The sequence below is a fragment of the Fusarium subglutinans genome (genome assembly GCF_013396075.1).
Source record: "Fusarium subglutinans strain NRRL 66333 chromosome Unknown NRRL66333_c0000150, whole genome shotgun sequence".
NCBI classification, from domain to species: domain Eukaryota; kingdom Fungi; phylum Ascomycota; class Sordariomycetes; order Hypocreales; family Nectriaceae; genus Fusarium; species Fusarium subglutinans.
In genome coordinates, this window is record NW_023502213.1 from 66,739 (window position 1) to 90,250 (window position 23,512).

The 23,512-nt window shown below is 48.3% G+C and overlaps 9 protein-coding genes across 9 annotated transcripts; 5 read left to right on the top strand and 4 right to left on the bottom strand.

Moving 5' to 3' along the window:
* Positions 1-2,821: 2,821 nt before the first annotated feature.
* FSUBG_9610 (uncharacterized protein) lies at positions 2,822-3,316 on the top strand (the record flags this gene model as incomplete). The annotated part of the gene is made up of 1 exon (XM_036688142.1): positions 2,822-3,316. One exon carries the CDS (start codon positions 2,822-2,824, stop codon positions 3,314-3,316), a length of 495 nt encoding a protein of 164 aa, XP_036534906.1.
* Positions 3,317-4,896: 1,580 nt separating this feature from the next.
* FSUBG_9611 (uncharacterized protein) lies at positions 4,897-6,570 on the top strand (the record flags this gene model as incomplete). Its single annotated transcript, XM_036688143.1, has 2 exons — positions 4,897-6,195; positions 6,250-6,570. The coding sequence occupies 2 exons, from the start codon at positions 4,897-4,899 to the stop codon at positions 6,568-6,570; spliced, it is 1,620 nt and encodes a 539-aa protein (XP_036534907.1).
* A 144-nt stretch (positions 6,571-6,714) lies between these two features.
* Positions 6,715-8,268, bottom strand: FSUBG_9612 (l-sorbosone dehydrogenase; the record flags this gene model as incomplete). The annotated part of the gene is made up of 3 exons (XM_036688144.1): positions 6,715-7,091; positions 7,142-7,913; positions 7,975-8,268. The coding sequence occupies 3 exons, from the start codon at positions 8,266-8,268 to the stop codon at positions 6,715-6,717; spliced, it is 1,443 nt and encodes a 480-aa protein (XP_036534908.1).
* Positions 8,269-9,924: 1,656 nt separating this feature from the next.
* Positions 9,925-11,487, top strand: FSUBG_9613 (Purine-cytosine permease FCY21; the record flags this gene model as incomplete). Its single annotated transcript, XM_036688145.1, has 1 exon — positions 9,925-11,487. One exon carries the CDS (start codon positions 9,925-9,927, stop codon positions 11,485-11,487), a length of 1,563 nt encoding a protein of 520 aa, XP_036534909.1.
* Positions 11,488-11,784: 297 nt separating this feature from the next.
* Positions 11,785-12,900, bottom strand: FSUBG_9614 (uncharacterized protein; the record flags this gene model as incomplete). The annotated part of the gene is made up of 3 exons (XM_036688146.1): positions 11,785-12,484; positions 12,541-12,691; positions 12,750-12,900. The coding sequence occupies 3 exons, from the start codon at positions 12,898-12,900 to the stop codon at positions 11,785-11,787; spliced, it is 1,002 nt and encodes a 333-aa protein (XP_036534910.1).
* Positions 12,901-14,490: 1,590 nt separating this feature from the next.
* On the top strand, positions 14,491-18,151 carry FSUBG_9615 (fungal specific transcription factor factor; the record flags this gene model as incomplete). The annotated part of the gene is made up of 8 exons (XM_036688147.1): positions 14,491-14,594; positions 14,641-15,218; positions 15,270-15,522; positions 16,121-16,249; positions 16,303-16,498; positions 16,556-16,915; positions 16,971-17,198; positions 17,249-18,151. 8 exons carry the CDS (start codon positions 14,491-14,493, stop codon positions 18,149-18,151), a joined length of 2,751 nt encoding a protein of 916 aa, XP_036534911.1.
* A 98-nt stretch (positions 18,152-18,249) lies between these two features.
* Positions 18,250-19,311, bottom strand: FSUBG_9616 (cyanide hydratase; the record flags this gene model as incomplete). Its single annotated transcript, XM_036688148.1, has 3 exons — positions 18,250-18,870; positions 18,924-19,101; positions 19,154-19,311. 3 exons carry the CDS (start codon positions 19,309-19,311, stop codon positions 18,250-18,252), a joined length of 957 nt encoding a protein of 318 aa, XP_036534912.1.
* A 994-nt stretch (positions 19,312-20,305) lies between these two features.
* On the top strand, positions 20,306-21,160 carry FSUBG_9617 (heme-containing protein; the record flags this gene model as incomplete). Its single annotated transcript, XM_036688149.1, has 1 exon — positions 20,306-21,160. One exon carries the CDS (start codon positions 20,306-20,308, stop codon positions 21,158-21,160), a length of 855 nt encoding a protein of 284 aa, XP_036534913.1.
* A 211-nt stretch (positions 21,161-21,371) lies between these two features.
* On the bottom strand, positions 21,372-22,766 carry FSUBG_9618 (carboxylesterase 2; the record flags this gene model as incomplete). Its single annotated transcript, XM_036688150.1, has 1 exon — positions 21,372-22,766. One exon carries the CDS (start codon positions 22,764-22,766, stop codon positions 21,372-21,374), a length of 1,395 nt encoding a protein of 464 aa, XP_036534914.1.
* Between the last annotated feature and the right edge of the window lie 746 nt (positions 22,767-23,512).

Below are 23,512 nucleotides of genomic sequence, written 5' to 3' on the forward strand. Positions count from 1 at the left end.
ATCTATCGAGGCGAAATCCATGGCCCTGTGTACGGTCCCGTGCTGAAACGATTGCCTCGCAATGCGGTATCAACTTTATGCAGCGTCTGCCTTGACTTCGAGCAAAATTATGTCCGGCCTGAAAATTTCGCAAAGATCGACGGCGATCACTTTATCATATATATTCATCATGGGTCACTACCAGCTCTCAAAGGCTCTATGCAGAACGGCTGCCAGCTATGCAAACTTCTATACAATGGCTATTTGTATACTTGCTATTCGCTACGCAAAAGGGAAGACGAGGGCAAGTCACTGCAAGACATCCAGTCCCTCATCGATCGTCTGGAGCCCAGTCGGCCACAATTACACATTGTGTTCAAGCCTGGGGGTTTTGGTGGCCCTTATTGTCTAAACATGATTATGAAATACGCCACCCCACTATGCTACCCACTAGTTCGGACGGCAGAGTTTGCCGTTGCAGTGAAAGCAGGCAAGTAACACCTATCATCACTCAAAATATCTCTTTAGCGCTAACTTCTCATAAAGACCAGCCGCCATTTGAATCTCATCGAGAGTTGCCACGAGGAAGACTGTGCGATGTTACAGCCAATTTTAGCCTTGCTAAAAAATGGGTCACAAACTGTCAAAATCACCATCCAACCTGCAAGGCAGATCCTACTGGCAATCCGACGCGTCTCCTACAAATCATTGATAACGTTACGAGCATTAAGCTTGTTCTCACACATCCATCACGAAGATACCAATATGTCACGCTCTCCCACAGATGGGGTGATTTCAAGCCAGCGTTAACACACAGATCCAACCTTGAAGAGCATATGCAAGGAATACCGATTGGAAATCTGCCAGCACCTTCCGGGATGCTGTCATTGCCACGGATCAATTAGGATACCAATACTTGTGGATAGACTCGCTCTGTATCGTACAAGACGATAACAAGGACTGGGAAGCCGAATGCCCCCGGATGTCCTCCGTATTTCAAGGCGCTGCTCTTACGATTGCTGTACCTGGAGCTAAAGATTCATCCTTGGGGTTTTTACATGAACGCCGGTTACACGATAACCCAGACTATCAGCCCTGCGCACTTCAGTATCGCGATTCTCAGGGCAAACCTATCAACACCATTAAAATCTGGTATCCCGGGTTTCATCGTATTAAGGATGCCCCCATAGACCTGAATGATCGGTTAGCTCGTGTCAGGGATGTCTGTTTCCCTCACGATCAATCACAGGTTCTTGGAAAAGAACCCGAGTCGGTTCTGATAAATCGCGGATGGGTAGTCCAAGAGAGAATGCTTTCTTCGCGTATTCTTTACTTTGGGTCTTACCAAATGTATTTCGAATGCAATTTTCTTACCTATAATGAGTGCACTCACGACAAGTCGAGAGATTTCTCTCATTTCAAATCCATTCGACCCTTTTCCACTGGGATGAAGACACTATGGTGGTTTAGTTTCATCGAAGAGTATTCCCAGCGCGCTTTGACCTTCAGCAGCGATCGCCTCCCAGCTATCTCAGGCATAATTCATGCCTGCAAACCACCCCTCGGAGAAGTATATTTAGCTGGAATCTGGAAGAGCAGCCTTCTCCAGGGACTTTTATGGCATATCTTGAACACAAAAGAAAACACTAAAGGGCCGATACTCGCTCATATGGTCGATGAGGCTAATGATACATCATCCGCCACCATTACTCGGCAGGGCTACGTGGCACCTAGCTGGTCCTGGGCCTCCGCCAACTACCAAGTCCATTTTGAAGTCTTTCAGTTTACAAGATTCGGGGGATTATCCACTCTTGAATTCATTACATGCTCGACCACATTGGTCGACTCATCAACCGACGGTGATCCATACGGTCGCGTTAAAGCGGGCTATTTAAAAGTTCGTGGGAAGTTGTGCAAAGCTGCCGTAACACAGACGCGCGATCCGAAGAAAATGTACGCCTGGAAGCTATCGTCACAAGGAATATTTCAATCACCAGTCGAATTCGTTCCTGATAATAAATCAGAATTACTCTCGCAGCTCACGACTCACACAAATAGACCCTCCGAAAGCATGGACCCAAGGAGCGCCTTTCCCAAACTGCATGCTTTAGCGGTTGGGGTTACTGGAGGCTGGTATGGCTTTGGCCTACTTCTCACGCCGGTATTGGGAACTAAGAATCATTTTCGAAGAGTTGGGCTTTTGATGTTCCAAGGCTCTATACGAGGAGGATATCTGAAAGAGATGGCTATATGGTTCGGTGATAGCCAGACAGAAGTACTTACTATTTTGTGAAATTGAATCGGCGTTAAACCTGATAATGCTGGCTCAAAGGTCAAGATACGTAATACTCAATGGTGACAAATACATCTTCGTGTGCAATATACTTGCCCAGACTAGTGTTTGTGTTTCAGGATGAAATTACTCCGTGTGTCCGTGCAAAACGCAGGAATAAATTAAATAGGATTGAATTCAGGGTATTTGTAGAACAGCGATCGGATCTACGGCACACTATGCTGAACTGCCGATGTATCAAACTTTGTCAGACAGGGAAAAATAAAATTATAAACTCCGATCCGCAAGGCTGTACGGAACAAACTTCTCGTATTACAGGGATATAAACCTTCTCTCAAGAAGGATAAATAAGAGTGATCCCGCATTCACTTTCATTGTCGCCGGTCCACAAACTACCAAAGACATATTCCCCCTTGTAGCCTACTGGCAACAGCAAGTTCTTCCTCTTCTCACAAAATCTAAGATAGCCCAGGTAAGCTTACTTGTCCAATCTAACGACATGAGATCAAAATAAACCCAATCTAATTATCCAGCAGTCTGTCAACTATCATGCTCGCCAAAGCCGTCCTCCTCGTCGCAGCCGCTTGCAATGCAGGGGCATCACCCTACGTCGTCACCAACCCAGCAGACCTCAAGAACGACTGGCACAGCAATGACTACACCGGAACTCGCGGCAAGGACCAGATGATCCATTGGAAATTCACCATCGAAGGACACAACGCAGTCCCCGACCCAGGCGACTTTTCAACCGTTTGCAAAGGCGTGCAGAACGGGGAGCTATGCGGCGAACCATGTACCAAGCCCGGGGCCTTTGTGGCATGTAAGAACGAAGCATACGAGGCTCGTCAGTGGTTTAATGAGTATGGCACTACTGTTGAAGTGCGCCGTACTACGTTCCCTGATGCTGGAAAAAAAGTTATTACCAGTGCTTTGGCCAATATCACTGAGCAGGACGTGGTCGGTACAGTGCATTACAAGCTAAAATTTGGGGATTTTCAGAAGCAATTCATTTCAACATTGAATCCTCCATCGACTAAAATTTAGGTGTAGTGTATTTTGAATATTTATAGCCTATTATTCTAGTGATTATGTCGACTTGCCAGTCTGATTAAACAGTCGCCCGTAGTTATTTACGTCATACAGTGATATAAGTTCAATTTGCGCTAGACTTCTTGGCCACTTCTGTGGCTGAAACCTGCTCTTTTGTGTTATTTTGACCGTGGCTTAGATCTATCCCCGCGGGATATTGATTGAATTTGCCGAGTCGGGATGTGGAGGCGCGCCAAGCTTGGGGTCGGCCCGTGTCACGACTTCTCGTTAAAATGATCAGGTCAACAAATTTCTATTTCCAAGCTTTAAAGCACTACTATTTTCTTTGGTCTTATCATGTTCGACTCTTGTGACTTCCAGCTGTGGCCCGGTCATGACTTGTGATAGAGTCGACATGTCTTGTTTCTAAGATTTACTACATGGAAGGACGCTACAATGTCATTCAGACGATAGTAATGAGATGATCTAAAGATGCCCATGACCAAATCACGCCTTTTTATCCTTTTCTACATTGTATGCGGGTTAGCCTGTACTCAGTATCTCTGCCGCTACCTAATTCTTTCCAATCAGTTCAACACCAAACACATAGTTGCAGCGACTTCGACGTGGCTGCGCGACAAGATTGTGACCCAGGCAATACATGCTGTATTTTATGGCTATTATGCTGTTGTTCAAAAGTAAAATGCGCATGTGCACCCGAGTCACATTCTCCTTTGGCAGATCATATTTGCAGACTGATCAAAATGCAACGTTGCGCTCAAATCTCGATCGACAAGTCCCCGCATCTCATCAGGGGTAGGCGCTCCATCATTATACCATGCATTGTTCGAAACTCTTTTATTTCCGAATTTCATGCGGCCCGAACAAAAGGACCAGTTACGCGCCGCGTGGATATCCAAAATGGGTGTCATGAAACAAATACTAAATGACTATATGTTCCCCGATAAGACTTCCCCGTGAAGGAGAAAAGCGCCTGCTGCCATTCGCCACGTGCCTCGGGAGATCAGCCAGGGCCGGTCCCAGCATCACAAGCTCCAGGGTTGTATGTATCGCAATAAGGATCCGTCTGTTGTCCTGACCTATCACATCTTCTTATGGGTTCTAATGAACATCGGAAACCAAGCCGGTTTCATTGTACCGCCTATCTGCCAGTTATAATCCGTAGTTAACCAACAGGTTTCCCCTTAAGTGGAAGCTCATTTTGTAAGGGATCGATACTGAATGCAATGGTCACGAAGCTATGGGCGCCCAGTCGAAATCTCCTGACTATTGTTTTACCTGCATGAACTCATCCTACAGCGTCACGACCCCTTATTGGCTCACGTGAAATAAATAGCAGCTGGCTTTGCTTTTGAGGCAAGATAGGGATTAGGAGAGAAAAACACAGAACCACAAGATACGCGCTGAAATTAACCAGCAAGAGCATCTAATACAAATATGCAGTGCATCCTTCAGAACTTGGCCCCTGTTCAGAAAGCTTCTGGTCTATCACAACAGCACCACTGAAATTCATCACCTTCTTAATAGACCAGATAAAAGACATTTCTTTGTCCTTTCCAATTTTTGAAACCAATATGAAAGTATTCAGTAGGGTGCATGCATGTCTCCTTGGAGTTCTTACACAACACGTCGCGCAATCATGGGCACTCTCAGGAGAGGCAAAAGCAATGGTTGAAGACTCAATGGAGTGGATGGATAGGTTCTACGACCCCAAGATCTCACAGCTATATGACCTCAACTCCAACGCCGCAATGAACCACGAGACGCTAGCCTCTACATGGTACGCGGTCGGGCTTCTTGCACGGAACGCCGACGGTGATGCCTCAAGGGCTGAGGATGTCATAAGATATGTCATCAAGGACCAGCACGACGACCCCAAGGATTTGTGGTACGGCGACTATACGCGAGAGCCAGAGGAGCCAACGGTTGGAACAGCATGGTACCCTGCCAAAATGTACGGATCGTGGGACCCTAACTGGCGAGGCTTCGTTGGTCTCAGCTTCATCACGATGTACGAGGAGTTCGGCGATTTGTTATCTGATGATTTGAAGGGGCTTATGCTGGACAGTCTATATAACTGCAGCATTGGCGATTCGTATCGCGTGGGTGGTGTCAACGGAGATAACCTGTATCCGTCTTACAGCAACCCTGCAATCATGCGTGCGATCGGGACGAGCTGGACTGGTCGCCAAGTAGGCGATGACAACATGACACAGGCTGGAGAGGATTATGCGACGGAGATTATTAACCTCTTCGACTTGCATGATACGCTTTCTGAATTCAACTCGGCGACATACACCGGTATTTCACTCTTTGGTCTTACGCTTTGGTGCAAGTATGGTGATGAGGATAGTATCCTCTCCCAAAGAGGTCCAGATCTCCTGCGCGGCGTCTGGAATTACACATCGCAACTGTGGAATCCAAGCATGCGGAACCTAGCTGGTCCATGGGATCGTGCATACACGTTCGACATGACCAAGTCTCTCGGTATTCTATCTCACTTCCTCGCACCCATCATCGGGAGACAGGAGTCTGGTCTCTGGCAGTACCCGGAAGTCATGAGCCATGCCCGTGACTGGGCCTGGGCGCCTCTCATTGCCGTGCACTCTGAATTCCACAACTCATTGCTCTCGGATGATCTTAAGGAGTCGCTGAAGACATTTGATGGAGAGAGGACATACGAAGGGCAGGCATATTATCCGCCCTACGACCTTGATACCCGCAACATCACGACGTGGCTTAGCGAGTCGCTCATGATCGGAGCTCAGTCGTATCGGACAAAGAGCGCAAACGGACCGTCGAATAACAAGGCCCAGTTCCATCCCGCTGTTGCACATTGGTCTTATGGAGATGATAGCATCGGGTGGCTCAGCGTAAGTAAACACGGCTTCAAATCTCACCCCTTCCTTTACTGACGCGATACCCAGCTCCGTCCTACTGAGGCCCACGTTCTGATGGAAGTCTCGCCGAAGAAGCTGAAAGTGACTTATCCCGAGGGGACCAGTAGTTCAGTGTTCACTTTTGTGGCCTCTCCCTCACTTGCGAAGAGGGATGTCCAGTCTTGGTCTGACATCCAAGGCGTCTCGATATCTGTCTCTGGAAATGCAAATCCCGAGCCACAGATCACATTCGCTGGCCGATATGGTGGTTCGGGAAGTCCGATTTACGACCACAACCATTGGACTTTCGTCCACGCGATGCCTGCTGAGTTTGAGGGCGCCCCAGAGATTATCATTGAGTTTGAGTAAGAGGATCTAGTTCAACATCAACAAGACGCTTTTCCGTCAGATCTGCAACATAGATTAGAAGATGCAACATTATTATGTAGACATGTTTCATAGATTTCAGCCAGTATCAAATTTCAATTTAACAAAGCACTTCGCTTAGTAGTATTATGCTAGTAGGCCTCCTACGATAAAAGCCGCAAGAGTTATAATGAAAGCAGCCGACCCAGGCTGTAGAGAGGCAGAATCATTATCATCATCGCCACTGCCAGCGCCCGATTCAGATCCATTCCCTCCACTCGAGCCTGACCCGCCCTCGTGGCTCAACACAAAGATCTCGCCCGTCTTGTCGGAACTGAACCAGAGTCTCCCCTTAGAATCCCACGCCAGACCAACGGGGCGGAAGCAGTCATCTGGACACTTTGAGAGATCTTTGTTGTATATTATGGGTGTAGTGGCGTTTGTGCTTCGTGAAGAAGATGCAGGTTTGCCGTCTTGGAAATCGACGTATGAGACTTGGTAGCCAACTGGCGGGTCACGGTTCCCTAAAAGATGTCAGAGGTTGAATGGTTCGAAGCTATGGAGGGGGTCTTACAGCTTCCGTGGAAAGATACATAGGCTCGTGTGCCATTCTCGTCAAACTTCAAGTCTAAAGGCGCGGTGTGCGCTTGGAATGCTAGGACCGGAGCAACATAGTCGGATTTGCATTCCTCGTCAGTAAGAGCGGTAGCATTATCACCGTCAGCCTGACGATCAGCAGGAAATTGATCGCCTATCTTGAGGTCGCCGAGATTAGGGAAACCATCCGTAGACCAGAGGGTATAGCAAAGAGGGTAGCCGTAGTTGCCACCCTGATCATTAGAGCCATTAAGATAGCCGTGGAAGTTCATCTCTTCGCCTGGATTGTCCTTGTGAATATCCTTACCGTCGCGATGTAGTTCATCGGCGGAATTCTCAACGCTGAAAATGCCGCCTGTATCTGGATGTTCTGCCACGCCGACAGAATTCCGCAGACCCCAGCCGATAATCTCGCCGTCAAGGTAATCATATGGCTTTTTATCGGAATTGCTGCTAAAGGATGAAATATTGAAGGCGCGGATCTGAGAGCGGCCTGAGTCACGATCTTCGGCACCTGCGTCATCGTTCCCATCACTGCCGCGAGACACGAGCAGCATGTCTGGATGTTTCTGCGAGATGAGCAGGGTTCGTGAGGTGTGACCTCCATTAGTCATATTGGAGACCAGAGTCTGGACGGAAGAGCTGCTGAGGGAGACTTTAGATGGGTCATAGGACCACGCAAAGACCTCATCGGATGATGAAGCATAGATTGTACGTCCATCTTTGGAGAGGGCGATGCCATGGTTTAGCTACAACATATTACTCAGTTAATGGTCAAGAGACGGAAGATCTGGGATCTGAGTAGCTCACGTTATTTTTCTTTAGTAGAGTGGTCTTCTTCTTGACCTGCAAGCAGGTTCCTCCTTCATCATCGAGTTCGAAATGAATGATGCCATTTCCAGAGTCTATGACAATCAGGGCACCCTCGCTATCGAATAAAATACCTCGAGGTCGTCTGAGCTCGTTGGCGATGATACTGTAGTTCCAGTTATCCGCAGTAGCAGGTGCTGGATAAGAGGTTTTGAGGGTCTTGAGGTTGCATTGCTGGGCTGAAGCGATGACGACGAGGAGCATTAAGGTGGCGATGAGGCGGATGGACGCCATCGCAAAACGCGGGGTATCGATGACGTCGGGATGAAAAGGTTAATTTACCAGGGTTGATTGATGCAACCAAACTATGGGGATGCTATTAGATCCCGAGTACGGGTATGAAAATGAGCAATGTCGTAGAAATGAGGGTTAAACAGGATCATGGAGGAAATAGCTGAAATAGCTGAGATACATGAAGTCGTCATTAACGACCTTGGCAAAAGAAGGTCACACGACTTCATTGCCCAATGAGACAGAAGACCGGGGTCGAGGAATTCCAAGCTAAACCAGGCTCAGCCTGGCGACGTAGGCTCACCTAGCTTACCCTACATCGCCTTTAATATAGAGGTCCAGGAAACTAATAGTGGAAGTATTAACTAGCAGAATAACAACTTAATATACTATATATAGTAAGAGTTATCTTTAAACTCAGCTTTACTCATTCTCATACTCGCGGCTTCTAGAGATACTTTAGTAATTTATTACAGCAATAAGGAATAAACACAGAACGGGACTGTGATTACGAACATGCTGCAATTAAAAATATTAAAATAACAATTTTCTTATAATTTCAAGGGTATCAAAGTCTCCAGATCTGTGGCTTTTTTACACCTTCTTATTAAGTTTCAACTCACAGATACCCTATAATTAAAAGAGCTTACAACGCCCTGCAGACAAGGAGTGCTGACAGATACTGTACAAGCAAAAGGAAGTCACGCCGAAGGCTTTGGTAGGTATTCTAGTTAAATTCTCTAACTGGCTAAGTCTCATAAACTAATAAGACAGGATTTCAATTAGTTAATACAGGACGTTGGAGTGATTAAGCAATAATTCTAGACCGCAGTGTTTGACTAGACAAGTATACAATTATTGAACCATTGGTAGCTTGGCAGAATCCCCACTAAAGTCAACGTGGGGATAGACAATAGCGTAAGTCAATTGAATTGACACCTGATTCCGCTTCTAGACCTTGGCGGCCATCTCCGCTATCTGACCTTAGTCCTGAGTAACCCGAATTCCTGGCTATAAACAAAATGATAGAGAAATTTATTCTAGCTTCTGTGTGGAGTAAAAACCAACCCGCATCAGGAAGCAGGATACAAAGTCCCTTCCCCACGGCACCTATTCCGATGCCGTGGTAGCCGGATTCTCAGCGGGTCATTGATAAGTAGCCCCATCGGGCAATGGATCTGACAGGCATCTAAGTGGCTGCAGCCAATGCCGACGTTGCTGCGTTTCTAGCGTGTACGACATCCTCGGACAGACTGCCTAGACTGCGCACACAATGCTCGTGAGTTCCACGCGCATCGCACACAGTACCCTGGTATGGTAATGATAAGTGTCGCTTATCGCCGCTGGGAGGGTCTGGCAATGACCAATAACAGGCTCGATGTGACAGCAGATTGGGAAGGTTAGTGGTATCGTACCCCATGAACGAGGGCGATAACTAGGTGGGTACGGGAGAAGCGGCAACTGCTATCGGTCGAACCTTGGATTGTGCGACCCGATGTGGGGTTTGCAGGATCTAGAAATACAGTGTTACAGCCTGCTCATTTTGCCTCTCTTGGTGTCCGTTTTATTGTGTGACCTGTGTCCTTTCACCTCATCCGCGTCTTCAGCTGTCGCCCATCTCTAGTATCCAGGGTCCAACAACGAAGGACTCGGGCAGCCATGGCATCTTACAATGAGAAGCTCAAGGGCGGAGACCACGAGCTGTCCCTCGAGTCAGGCAGCGGCGACATTCCAGCAACCGAAGCCTACACTTCATCAGCCGACTACGAACACGGCGTCCTAGCAAGTCTCCGCCGCTTCGAGGCTCGTATGGACAAGGCTCTAGGTGTCGAGTCTGAAGCCATTGTGCGCAAAACAGAAGAGGACAAACGACCCGTTCCATGGCATGAGGAGCTCAACATGGCCCTGATTTGGGCATCGGGTACCATGGGCATCAGTTGTTTCGCCACTGGGTTCCTGGGTTGGGAGTTCGGTCTGAGCTTGAAGCAGAGTCTATTGATTTACATCTTTGCGTCTATTCTTGGTGGCTCGGTATCTTCATACTGCGCTACCTTTGGTGCGGCAACAGGTCTACGTCAGGTTTCCGTCTCTCGCTACAGCTTCGGCTGGTATCCCAACAAGATCATTGCTTTCCTCAACGGCATTGAACAGCTGGGTTGGGCTTCTGTTGCTACCATCAGTGGTGGTCTGGCCCTTACTGCTGTAGCCGACGGCCACATATCTCTCGTCGTTGGCGTTATCATCATCGCCATCGTTTCGCTCGCCATCAGCTTTTTGGGCCTCAAGTACATTCTGATCTATGAGCGCTATGCCTGGTGTATCTACTTCATCGTGTTCATGATCATCTTTGGCATGGTGGGACCGTACTCCGACAACAAGACCCCTGCTTCCAGCTCAGGCATAGATCTCTCGGGCAATGTGCTTTCTCTGATTGCCATTGTTTACGGCAGCTCTGCATCGTGGGCAACTATGGCATCGGACTACTATGCGCACTACCCCGCCAACACATCACGGCTCAAAGTCTGGCTCTTGACTACGGCTGGTATTGGTATCCCTACAGCGATCGGCATGACTGCAGGAGCTACGGTTGCCAGTGCTCTCAACAATGTCGAAGCTTGGAAGACGGCATACGAAGACCCTCACCAAGGTCTTGGCTTCCTCATCAGAGACATGCTGCACCCTCGAGGCTTCGCCAAGTTGCTCCTCGTTCTGCTATCCTTCAGCGGCATCAACACCAACATCATGTCCCTCTACTCATCGGCCATTTCATTCCAACAAATGGCCACCCCGTTTGCCCGAGTCCCTCGTTTTATCTGGACACTTGGCAACTTTGTAATCGTCATCATTCTGGCTATCGTTGGTCGTCAAAAGCTCAACACATATCTGCAGGATTTCCTCAGTCTCTTGGGTTATTGGTGCACCAGCTACTTCGTCATCCTTTTCGAGGAACACACCATATTCCGCAAGCGTGACTTTGCCAACTACGATCTCGAAGGCTGGAACACTCGGGAGAGGCTGCCGCATGGTATCGCTGCCTCCGTTGCGTTTCTGGTGGGTGTTGTTGCGTGGTGCATGGGAATGGTTGAGACGTGGTTCACTGGACCTCTTGGTAAGTTGATTGGAACATACGGAGGCGATGTCGCAAATGAGTTGACCTTTGTGGTCACCGCCATCGTGTACCCAGTTGCTCGATATTTGGAACTGAAGTACTTTGGCAAGTAGATTATAGTTATCAACATCTGTAAGGGTTGGAATGGAATTATCTGCTTGTATGTGTTTATTGGTGTTCTTTACCTTTGTGCGCTGGGGGCTAAAGCCTCTTTTGACTACCGACAACCTTATCCCAGGAATTATCTGACTGGTATATCGTCAACCCGCTCTTGAACTTGAGCATACTTGTCTTGATGTGATTTCCCCAGCGTCATTATTACAATACTCGATGCTAGTCCCTACCAAGCCCCCCCTGCATGCCCAGCCTAACATACCCTTGTCCAAATTTGCGGTGTTTTCCTACTGCTCCTAATTCCCTCGTGGTTGGTATGAATTCTCCATGCCAGCGGGCAGCTCAGAAACGGGCGTGTTGTCGTGAGGGGAAGAATATATAGGAAGTTCAGAAACAGGTGATACAACTGTCTTGTAAGGCTCGATCGGAGGACTCTGATGTGGAGAACCTGTGCCCTCCATGAACATTTGGCTGTATCTGGGGTCACTGGGGGGTGGTGGGGAGCCCTGAGTGGGATAGCCGGCGTAGTTGTTGTTGTTGTTGTAGTCGTGGATGATCGGAGGGGGCACATCTTGTTGGTAGCCCATTTGCTGTTGGTATGGTTGAGGGGGAAATCCAGGTGCGGGTGCAGGCGCAGGCGTTACCTCCTTGTTCTGCCGCTTCTTGCTTCGAAGGAACCAAAAGGCCAGTCCCAAGATGGCGATCAGCGCGACACCGCCAATAACGCCCCCAACGATGGCCCCGACTGGGGTAGGGTTACCCTTTTCAGGTGAGGGCTCAGCTGTCTTGGTGACGGTGACGCCCTTGGTCGTATCAATACTGGTAAGAGTTTGCTCTTCAGTTGTACTACCTGTTGTTACCTTGATAACGGTTGAATCGTAGAAGGGAACCTGTTGCTCGGATCTGCCACAAAGGTATATAGATAGCTCGTCGCCGTCTTCCAGGGCCTTGATGCCTGTTGCGCAATACGGATAGTCCACATTAACATCTCCGGTACTGAAGTCACTCATTAGCCAACGTTCAGCAATAATTTGGGCACCAATCAGACGAACCAACAAAGAGCTCGCGGGTCTAGACTGTTACAGCTAGAGGCGCGGGGATAGCATGTCGTGAAGATATTCTCGAAGCAACCAAAGTGTGAGCCGATGGTCTTACAGGTCGTAGTCCAGGCATTCTCTTCGCCGCATTTCCAGGTAGCCCAATCTATGCGACTGTGTTAGATCATTCGAGGCTCAAGATGATAATTAGCAAGAGTCAATACCGCTGCCCAAGAGAGAATAGTAGCCACAGGAGCCGTAGTTGTTTTGACGACCGAAAAGATCGCGCTGATAAAGCGTCGCTGGAGCAGTCACGGCCGGGCCGGCCGCATCAAACGCGGGTGCAACTGCACCTGTAGGCTGAATATCAGCCATAGTTGCAAAAGACTTGTGACCGTCAAATGATCGATAGACTGCTGATGAAATCGTCCGTTACTCAACGTGGAGAAACATTCAACGGATGGGAGGGGTTGAAACGGACCGGTTCTTCAGATTGAGACAGATGAACCTGTAAGACAACAGAGGAGGCAGTGCTCCCTAAAATATTTCTTCTCTCTTGGGGGTTGAAAATAACTCAAAGATTTTATCCAATGATATTAGGATGGGCTGGAGATGTGCAGTGGCGCTCCTTTAGCCTGCGGCTGAGAGAACGGTGCACCATTTAAAACCTGTCGCCAAGCTCAGCCCTCCTGTACAGAGGCTAAAGGGGAGATTGAGACAACGGCTTGTAAGCGCCAGCCTGATTCAGATCGACGCCCAGATGTGTCATCAGCCTCCACTATAATCGCTGATATTGGCCGGGGTAATCAGCCATTATTGAGAGGCTGAAAGCCATTTCTGCAGAGGCCCGTTCTAGGCTTGGAGGCGTCGTTCAGCTGCTGTCGGCTGGCCTTTTACCTCAGTTTCATTACTCCCTATAGGCTCCATTACCCAGACTCGACAGGGTCTGTTCACCGCCTTGGGCTCAACGCAAGAGTCTTTATGGAAGAGGTGGCAAGTATCCTGACACCGTGTGGCAGCCAACCCTTGGCACTACGGCCCCTAGACTGCCTTCACAAGAACTATCATGTACCCTCTCTGCTTGACTTACTATTCCTCAGTACTGCCTTGATTTAACCGCACTACTAGCTCCCAATGCACACTCTTTGTCTCATAGTGTTTCATATTGCAGATTCCAAGACGAATCAGGCTACCAATTATACAGAGAGAATAGACGCTGGGAGGATTTTCAGATTTGAGGCATTGCTGGCTGAGACCGGCGTATTTAATGCCGAAATCCCCACCATCTCAACAACTCAGGTAGCTACTGACCGTCAACTAGATCTATCCAACTTCTCGTTTTGCAAGCACCCTCTAGCAGTAGCAAAAGATACAATTCTACACAGAGAATCAATTGGATGCTGCCCAGAAAATGGCAGTTCAGGCACCAGTAGGGAGATCTTCACGAGGACACAATCCAGCGACACGCAAGAAGCCGTCCGGAGCCGTGGGGAAAATCTTCATTTTCTATTCTGTTGGTTAGTACTATTCCTCTGCTGAATTTTTGGCCAGCCACTGAACATTACTTGACACTTCGCAGCCATTTGCTTCGTGGGCATCCATGCCGCTTTTTTCGCCGTATTGAATAATCGTCCAGTTAATACAACGATCGGCCAGGGCCTCTCAACGGCTTTAGCCAATATACTGGCAATTTTTGTTGAAGTTTCCCTGCTTGGAGGTCTCGGATTGGCGTACAACCGGATCCTGGCGAGGTTTCTTGGACAAAAGTCCTTCTATAGTCAGGACACTAAGCTCCATACTCTTGCTTCCAGCCCATGGAATCTGTTTCGGCCCAGGGTTCTAGCTCATATTCTACATATCAAGAGGCTGTGGCTTGTAGGATTCCTTTGTGCTGGGATTCCTTTTGCAGCTGTGTTTCCTCCTGGAGCACTGACCGTCAAATTTGAGAATTCTGTACCTTTGACTATGAATGCTGTGCCAACAATCAATATCAGCGATTACGGAAATGGTACTTACCAAGACTTCGTGGAGAAGTCGTTCTTTGAAATGAACGCGGACCTCAGTTATATGTCAGTGTTTGCTTCAAGTTAGGCATTTCTTAACTGACTATTCTAGGAACCAATTGAGACCGAGTCTGAATGCATTAGCAGCTCAGGTGCTATCATCTGGCAGACCAGTCAAGATTGACTCGCCTTGTGGCGCTTCGTGTATTTACGACATCTCTATCGAGGGGCCCCGGTTTCGTTGTCAGGAACTTAATCGTCGCGATGCTCTGTCGGACGGCTGCTCTGTCATCTACAGAGCGGCAGATGAAAAAGACAGCAGTCCCGATGAACCATATAGCCGCAGCAATAACTCTTTTAAGATAAGCTGGTACACTGACCCTAGACCAGAGAATTGCACGTCACGGAGTATGAAGACCCTGGACTGCTCTATGAAGTTGGCGACATACAATCTTCATATCAATAACTCACTTGACTCATCTCAGTCTATCTATGTGCATATTGAAAATGAAAGGGAGGTCTGGTCGGAGAAAGCTTGGATCCAAACACAATTCTTCTATTACTTCTTTTATGGTGGCGGCATTACGCCTCGTCTCGCCAACGACAGCTTAGAAGCAAATTTCACCAATGCTCAAGCATATGGAATCAGCCGGGCTGCGGTGAATGCTTTACAAGGCGAGGTAGAGATGCGTGAGTACAGTCCTTCACTTCAAGTTACCTCCACAAGCTAAAACCCCACAGATAGAGATGGCCCCGGACTGGGGGTTATTTTCTTCCACGGCAATGCATCACAAGTACTAGGGAGCCCCTATATTGGATTAGTCGACAGATATAATGCTCATTTCAACATTTCCGCGGCAGGTATTGAGAGATACCTACAAGATGTTGTGATTTCGACGATTTCACTTAGGATGTCGACATACAACGGGGAAATTAACGCATCCATCGGCGCAGAAGTTTATCAGTTTAGTGAGAAGGTTCAGTTTATTGCCGGGTATGGGGCTTGTATTTTTATTGCATTGGGTATTTTTGCCTTTAGTTACTTTCTTAATTAATACTCAACATCGTATATAGATTTTATTTATTAAATAACCGTTGTACTACTAACAAATCTGAGGTTAATAGTCCTAACACCGTGTGACAGCCAATTCTTCATACGACAGCACCTAGACCCGCATTGCAAGGCACATGTTCATCTGAACTAGCATGTCCCTTCTTTGGTCGAGTTGCTATTGAGATTTGCGTAAACATAACTGGTCCTGATGAAATATTTCCTCCTGGACGATCATCCCGACCGATACTCGGCGCTAGAGATGTCAATTCTGTTCAAGATCAACAATCCAATGCCCCGTAGCGTAGCCAATCAGCAATCGCGCTTAATCGATAGTTCCAACTCAACATCCAAATCCTAATCATTCCCGATTGCGGGGTTTTATTCTCTTCTTGCATATGATTCGGTTCCATTAGTAATAAATACCCTGCATTGATGGCCTATCCGCAATGGTAACAGAGAAAAAGCGACGCTCTCGCTACACATCTGTCGCTTGGTCGGTACTTTCTGCGCGTCATGGACATGTGCTTCTGCTGACTAGGGTCGCCCCAGCGAGAGATGCCAACAGCGCAAGACCAGATGCAGCGGCGAGCAACCATGCAATGGATGTAGTAAAGCCTCCACCAGATGCCTCTATCCTCGCGCAACACGCTATCGATCTTCGCGTTGTGTATCGTAGGTGTCACTCTAAAACCTTGGGGTATGGAAGCTTACGTCGCGTAGAGCAAAGGCACCACTCCAAGAGTCAGAAAATGTTCAATCAGAGAAGGAATCTCTGGAGGACGGCTCAGAGAGCCTAGATTCAATGGCGCAGAGCTGGCCCCTCGAGGCTCCATGTTCGGAATTAGCATATGACAACTTCGATGACTTCATACGCCTTACCGAGCGGCAGCTGTTTCAAGCCGACCATCATAGCGACGTAAGCCCTTGCTCAGTGGGTTTCGTCTCTAGAGAACTGGATAGATTATTTATTCAGGGAAGCGTTTCTCCCTGCAGAGCACTAGAAGCTCTTGATCACAACAACTGGTGTCAAGTTCTCGCGATCTATGAAGAGGAAGTCGGCATGATGTATCCATTTCTCGATATCAGTCAGTTGAGCCATGAGATGCTTGAGAGACGAACACAGTCTGACTCCGATTGCCCTCGTTCTGGTGGCCTGTTTGGCGAAGGTATTGGCAATATCGCCTTCCTAGTATTGGCGATCGTCTCAAGCTTTGAAGGCTCCAAGGCTGTCGAAATCGTGAGTCCCATAGTCGAAGAGGCTTTCGTTTCAACCATCCCCAAGATATACCTAAAATCCCCAAGTTTAGGTGACTTGACATTACTGACTCTGATTGTGAGTGGATCCTTCCTCTTCATTGTGCTCGTATTAATCGCTTGTTCTTGTGTAGTGTATCTTCTTCTTTCTTAACGATCGTGAGAAAGAGGCATGGAGATTAATTGGTACCATCTTGAGACTTGTACATGAGCAAAGCTCCCAAGAGGAAGAGACCGCTCCTGAGAAAATCTTGGACACATTCTTCTGGTCTTTATATACCTTGGACCGAAGATGGAGCTTTGGTACTGGGCTACCATTCGCAGTTCAGGACTCCGAGATCAACCGGTCGTCACTGCCAACGGTATGACCCCAATTACGGATGCTTTGAACATTAACTGAACCATGGAACAGAACGAAAGCAGCCATTCATTAACTTATCTCAAAGAAATGGTTTCATTTTGTGGCATAGCCTCTGATGTCAAAAGCTTCTTCATTAGCCCTTTGGCATCTCGACTTCAAGACTCTAACTCAACTCAGGACTATCTGCAGTTTCGAGTACTTCAGTGGCAGCAGAATCTGCCACGTCGATTACAATTTACTGGTATTGAGGACAAATTCGACGCTGCAGTTGAGAAACGCGGAGACTACAAGCTCCGATTAATGCTTTATCTGCGAGCTAATCAGATGAGAACAATAATTCTCCGTAAAGCCGCAAGTCGTTTTGGTTCTCACAATATCGACACATCAAACTTTCAGGTCATGATCCAGGTTGCTCGAGACTCGATCCAAGTGCTGGCCAGACTGGCTAGGGATACCGACATATATCATGCTCAGCACAAGACGTTTAACCATTTCCTCGAGACCGCTTTGTCGTCTCTGCTTCTTGTTACCTGCTATGCCAACCCCGATCAGAGCAAGTCTTGTCTCCAAGATGTGGTTACTGCAACACAGCTGATCCACCGACTGGCGAGAGAGTCTCTGATCACGAGGCGGCTGAGGGATAAATTGCAAACCATACGGAAGGCTACCGATGAATTGAGATCACAGAGATACACAGGAAGCGGGGGCTTCGGGCCAGTTCCTGGTACAGGGGCGATGAGTGCTGGCCAAGACCCTGGCTTTTCAGAGGCAGTACAAGCAACAAACTTGATAGGAGACCCTATGCTGCTAAATGGCCTTGCTACTACGGCGAATATCCCAATCGGCCTGTTTAACGTGGATCCTGCCGACAACACTTGGACGGACACTGACCCGTCAATGTTCAACAATTTGAGTCAAATTCTTGGCAACTGCGAAAGCTTCACATTCTTCTAACCAGTTTTCATAGTGATAGATCCCAGACTATGTAAGAGTAGTATATACAACCTGATTCTCTTAAACTTCCTTGATTCCTATCTTTAATGCGAAAGGTATTACTTGTGACGAATCGGAACTGCAGTCTCTGTCGTCACATTAAGACTAAGCAAATCAGGTCGTGAATAATGTCCCACCAGATCGAGGTTCTGCTGCATCATGGCTCGGAATGAAAGATCAACATCAGCATATAGAATCCCCTCCTCTCCTGCTTCCAACGGCTTGCACAGCTCAGAGCCATCAGGCCCGTAGATCATGCTGAAGCCGCCACCTGGGGCCCTCGCATAATCGAACTTTTCCAATCCTGTCCTGGCCTTGCTGTCTTCTGTTAGCACTTGGGAGCAGACCAAGACAAAGCAGGCGCCTTCCATCGCCATGACCTGTGAGAATCTGTTGCAAGCAGGCGGTGTCAAGTGATATGGCCAAGGTTGGCCCTCCAGGGCATCCCAGCAAAGAGGCCAGCTGGAAACTTGGATATCCAGGTTTTGAGAATACTGGTAGTAACGCAGTAAGGGTTGAGTGTGCTCCCAGCAGTTCAGGCCACCGATATTGCCGAATGAGGAGGGGGCGACAGCCTTGACGGAATCGGCTTGCCCATCGCCCCAGTATGCTCTCTCAACGTGGGTTGGCTTGATCTTTCGTCGATGAAGAACAATGGTGCCGGTCTCGTCGATAAATGACTAAACAGCAGTTAGTATTTAGCGACTAGGAGCGACAGAATCAGATGACCTACCTGGGAAATGTAGAGGGTGCCTTGATATCTCTCACTGTATCCAAGCACAATGAAAACTCCCGCATCACGAACAGCTGTCTTAATTTGTTCCATCTCCTCAGACTCCTTCTCAAGAGAATTGGCAAAATACTCGCTCATAAAAACAGCATTGCTGACTGGCGAGTTTGCCCAAATTGTCCTAGAATCATCTCCTTAGTTGGTCATTGTCGCTCCACGAGATTTACACTTACCATGGGTAGCCCGGGATGAAGATCTCGGGGAAACCAATGACGTTGGCGCCGTTACCAGCAGCCTCTTGGATCAACCCAATCGTTTTGGCAATGCTCCCTTTCAAGTCGTTCCAGCATGGTTCGGCCTGGATGGCAGCTACTTTGCATTTGGGAGGCATTGTGAAAGATCGATGAGATTACCACAACGAATGAGCTTGAAATTATAGACGTATTTATGTGCAAGGCTTATCCCCCCTCTCTTGACCTGCGTACGATAAGCTATGAATTACAAATTGCCCCGGAATCTGTCACCTGCAACAGATATCGGAATCAACTCCTCTTTCACCCCATATCGCATTACCGATCTGGTGCAGATCTCGGATTCAACCATGATACCGGAATTCTTATCTCATTCCGACGGTTCTCCTCCAATCACAGTCACGATCGAGTAATCATTGAGGCCAAAGCCAGTTTAGCTTCATAACAAGCTTTGCCACCCTGACTCGTCCAAGTTGAGTCGACCAGTTACCCCGCAATAAATCTGGGGTCAATAGTTAGATATTGCTCTCTGTCGTCTGTATCTCACGCGCCATCATGAAAGGGACAGACCAAACCCCAGATTAGCGTCTCGGGTCTCAGTCTCGTTGATCTGTCCCTCGGAATGAGATCAGCGCTATAGCTGGTATAGATAGCGTAATGTTGACAGAAAGCGTCGATGTCGGAATGAGATTATTGCCATAGCTGGGTAATTGATATCCAGGTGGTCTAGTGGCGTTATGCAAGATAGTTAGACTGAACATGTCGGTATGGTGAAGGACAGTTGTTGAAGAAGGTTAGTGTAGAACTATAGATGGGGAAATAGTAACTTTACAAATCAATTGATTGTATCTCTATAAATATAAATGGGTATTTCGATGCTGTTCTAACAAAAGCTAATTTTCTATTCTTTTTACTAAGAAGTCTTACTTGCCAAGTACAGCTCACAAATCATTTATAGTCAACCTCATTAACATGTTTTACCGCGCCAAATTCCAACCGGGAGACAAGTTCATCTACGGGATATATGGCATCCAGTAACCAAACAGCCAGCAGCTGGATCTTATTGAGAGGTTCGACAAGCTCATCACTGGACAGGCGCACCTTGATCGCATCACGGTCCCAGGCACTAATGATATGAGCACCCAGATCTGGCTCTCATATTGGTGGCCAGAGTCCCACGCAAAGTGGTGGTTGTCGCCTGCTGTGAAACAGTTTTGGGACGAGCTCCCAGCAGACGCTGGCATGTGGAGGGAAATTCTTACAGCCACTGCCAATCGAGTGCAGAATGCATGCACTGCTGAGTTGAAGAATGGGATGAATGGGGTTGGAGAGATGGAACCATTCGGCGACAAGATCGGGTATTGGGGCTGTGTTCGTCATCGTATACCAGATGTGAGCTTGGGTGATAAGCTGGCCTCTTCGTTAGAGGACATGCCTGCGCGGGTTCCAGAGACAACAACTATTCGTCTTGGCAGGACAACTGTCTCCGACCTACCAGACAATATCTGTTTTCTAGTCGAGGGACAAGACCACTCCGGAATGTCTCCAGAAGAGAAGGCTTTGTGGTTCGAAGAGTTTGACGAACTTGTTACTGGCTGGATGGGCTACCTAGCAAAGGATACCACTACCAATGGACTCTTCGATGTGCGAATGGGTCATGTCTCAGATCATGGAACGTTTAAAGCCGGTACTCCAATCAATTTGAACCATAACAGGAAGATCGAGATGTTTTACTGGCAGGACATGAGCAAGTTTGAACGGGTTGGCAGAATTCACAGAGGCCACGTCAAGCTTCGAAAGCGGTGGATGGAGGTTTATGGACCTGGTGGGGAGATGGGCGACGGTAAAGGCCAAATCAACTTATGGGAGGAAACTTCTATCTTGAGGGGTTCAGATATCTTCGCTGAATATGTTGGGTGCAGAGAGGGTACTGGTTTTATGGCATTCGATAAGTCAGGAATAATTCATTCAGCAAGTAGCTTAATTTAAACGCAGTATTTCGACACTCTAGCTGAAACCACTGTAAAGTATACCTCGAGTGCTCATTATAAGTAAATAGTTAACAAATGTTCTCCCAAAGCTGAAGCTCTTTATCGAGAGGATTATCCACGGCTATAGATTCCACATCAAAATGCATAGTTGACCTGCGGCTAGCTTCATATTTCGGCCATCCTGTATCTCCTGTCGTGGCAAATGCTACCTAGGCCTGATGCATGGCATCAGCGAGCTCTTGCGAAGGAGTTGGACCAAGAAGGGGTTCCGTTCCGAGACCGAGCGTGTCGAAAACGAAGGGAATCTCGAAAGAATGTGACGCGCCGAGGCGGCCACCCATCTGAGGCGATTGCCAGGCAAACTCATACATATACGTCGATGCTCGAGCCGCCTCTTCATGGGCGTCGGCAAAGCGATTGGCAGGGATCCGCCAGAACCAATCGGTCTGGATCGCCGGGAATAGCTCACCAGCAGTGGCTCCTGGATGCAATACACGATATGCGTCGACGCCCTCTGGCGGCAGGCCGTACACGCCGGCTATCGCGGACAAGCTCTCTTCCGTAATGCGATCGATGGATCCGTCTGGGACTAAGAAAAGACGTGTTTCCTCGGTGTTAGAGCCAACCACCAAATCAATGTCGGCTGCAGCACCAGCATGAATAGCATCGATTGGATGCATCGGGAGAATATCACCGTCAATTGTGGGTGCCCACGGGATAAAACTGAGCGCAACCTCGCCCCACAAAGTCGGGTCAGGGCGCGTGGTCAGCTCGTCTCGCAGCTGAGCCTGAGCCTGGAGGATACGATCAGACGATATCGGCTTGATGGCCTCCAATGTAGCCTCGATGCCTAGAATCTCTGCCAATCGCTGTCCGATCCGCTTCGATGTTGCTGCTGAATTGAGTTTTGGGTTGCTCCCGCTTTGCACAATCGCTCGGCGGAACAGCCCCTTTGCCTTGGGGACAGCCAGTAGTGTGGCGACGCTCATGGCACCGGCCGACTCCCCAAAGATAGTTACCCTGCTGGGATCGCCGCCGAATGCCTTTATGTTCTTCTGCACCCATTCGAGAGCGGCGATCTGGTCAAGCAGGCCAAGGTTGGGGGTGCCATCGGCTAGATAGAGAAATCCTTGGGCACCCACGCGGTAGTTGATCGTTACACACACGACGCCGTCGCGGGCAAACCTAGCACCATCGTAGTAGGCTACAGCGCCAGTAGCATGGAACTCAAACATACCGCCGGGAATCCAGACCATTACTGGCCGCCCCGCGGTACCGAGGCTAGGTGCCCAGACGTTAAGCGTCAGACAGTCTTCACCACTGCTGACTAGTTCTGCAAGGCCCTCAGCAATCCCCGGGGGATAGGGGACCTGCGGCGACTTGGGCCCGAAACTTAGTGTGTCACGCACATCTTCCCAATGCTCCGGCGGCTGTGGAGGACGGAGATAATTGGGCCCAAAAGGTGGTGCAGCAAACGGCACCCCTTTGAACACGTGGACATTGTCGGCGGTTCTGCCACGAACATGGCCTGACTCCGTTCTGACGATCGGTTTTGAGGTTTGATTGCCGAGGAGACCTTGCGGTGGGGAAGGTTGTTCCGACATAATGTTGTCTTTGTCCCTAAGAACCGTAAGGTTATTTGCGATTGAGACTCGAGGCTGAGATTTTGAATCAGCAGAGAGAAATTCGGATAGTAAGCTCGGTAATTGTGGCGAGCGAAGAACAAGACAAAAGTTATTGAAGGTTGGTGGTAAATTGAATGGCTTAAATAATCATATCAGAGTCTCTGGTGGGCGATGGCGGTTTCACTGTCTTAAGTGTTAAGACTAAATCGCGTGATGTGTGGCAGCCACAAAGCAGTAGTGGGCCACGGCATAAGTTGTTGGCTAGAAGCATACGTATGCCCACGGACTCTCAATATGGCTATAAATCATTCGTTTGTCAGATCATGTGGCTGGAATGATATTTCTTGGTGTGACTTGTCGGGACGAAATATGCGGATTAGATGCAAGCCGAATTCTGGGCTTTTCCTTGTACATGTCAGGTTCTGGCTGCCCGCTAAGACTGGCCAGGCCGAGGTCCAGGATGGGATCAAGTTTCAATCTTACTCACAGTTGTGACGCGGCTGTTTGGAATCTGCTGTTTATTCCTAGGTGGCGACAAATTGCCTCAGAGTGGGTAAGCATTTTCTAGGTCTGACTAGCGTGAGAATATGTTTTATATGCGAGGCCATGGGCAGTCAAAGAAGCCTGACTTTGGTGTCGATCTCAACGATGTCTTGAATGGAAGCGCTTGCCTCGTTGCTTTTAGTTTTCGATTTAGTTTTGAGATGTGGCGAGGGTGAAGTCGA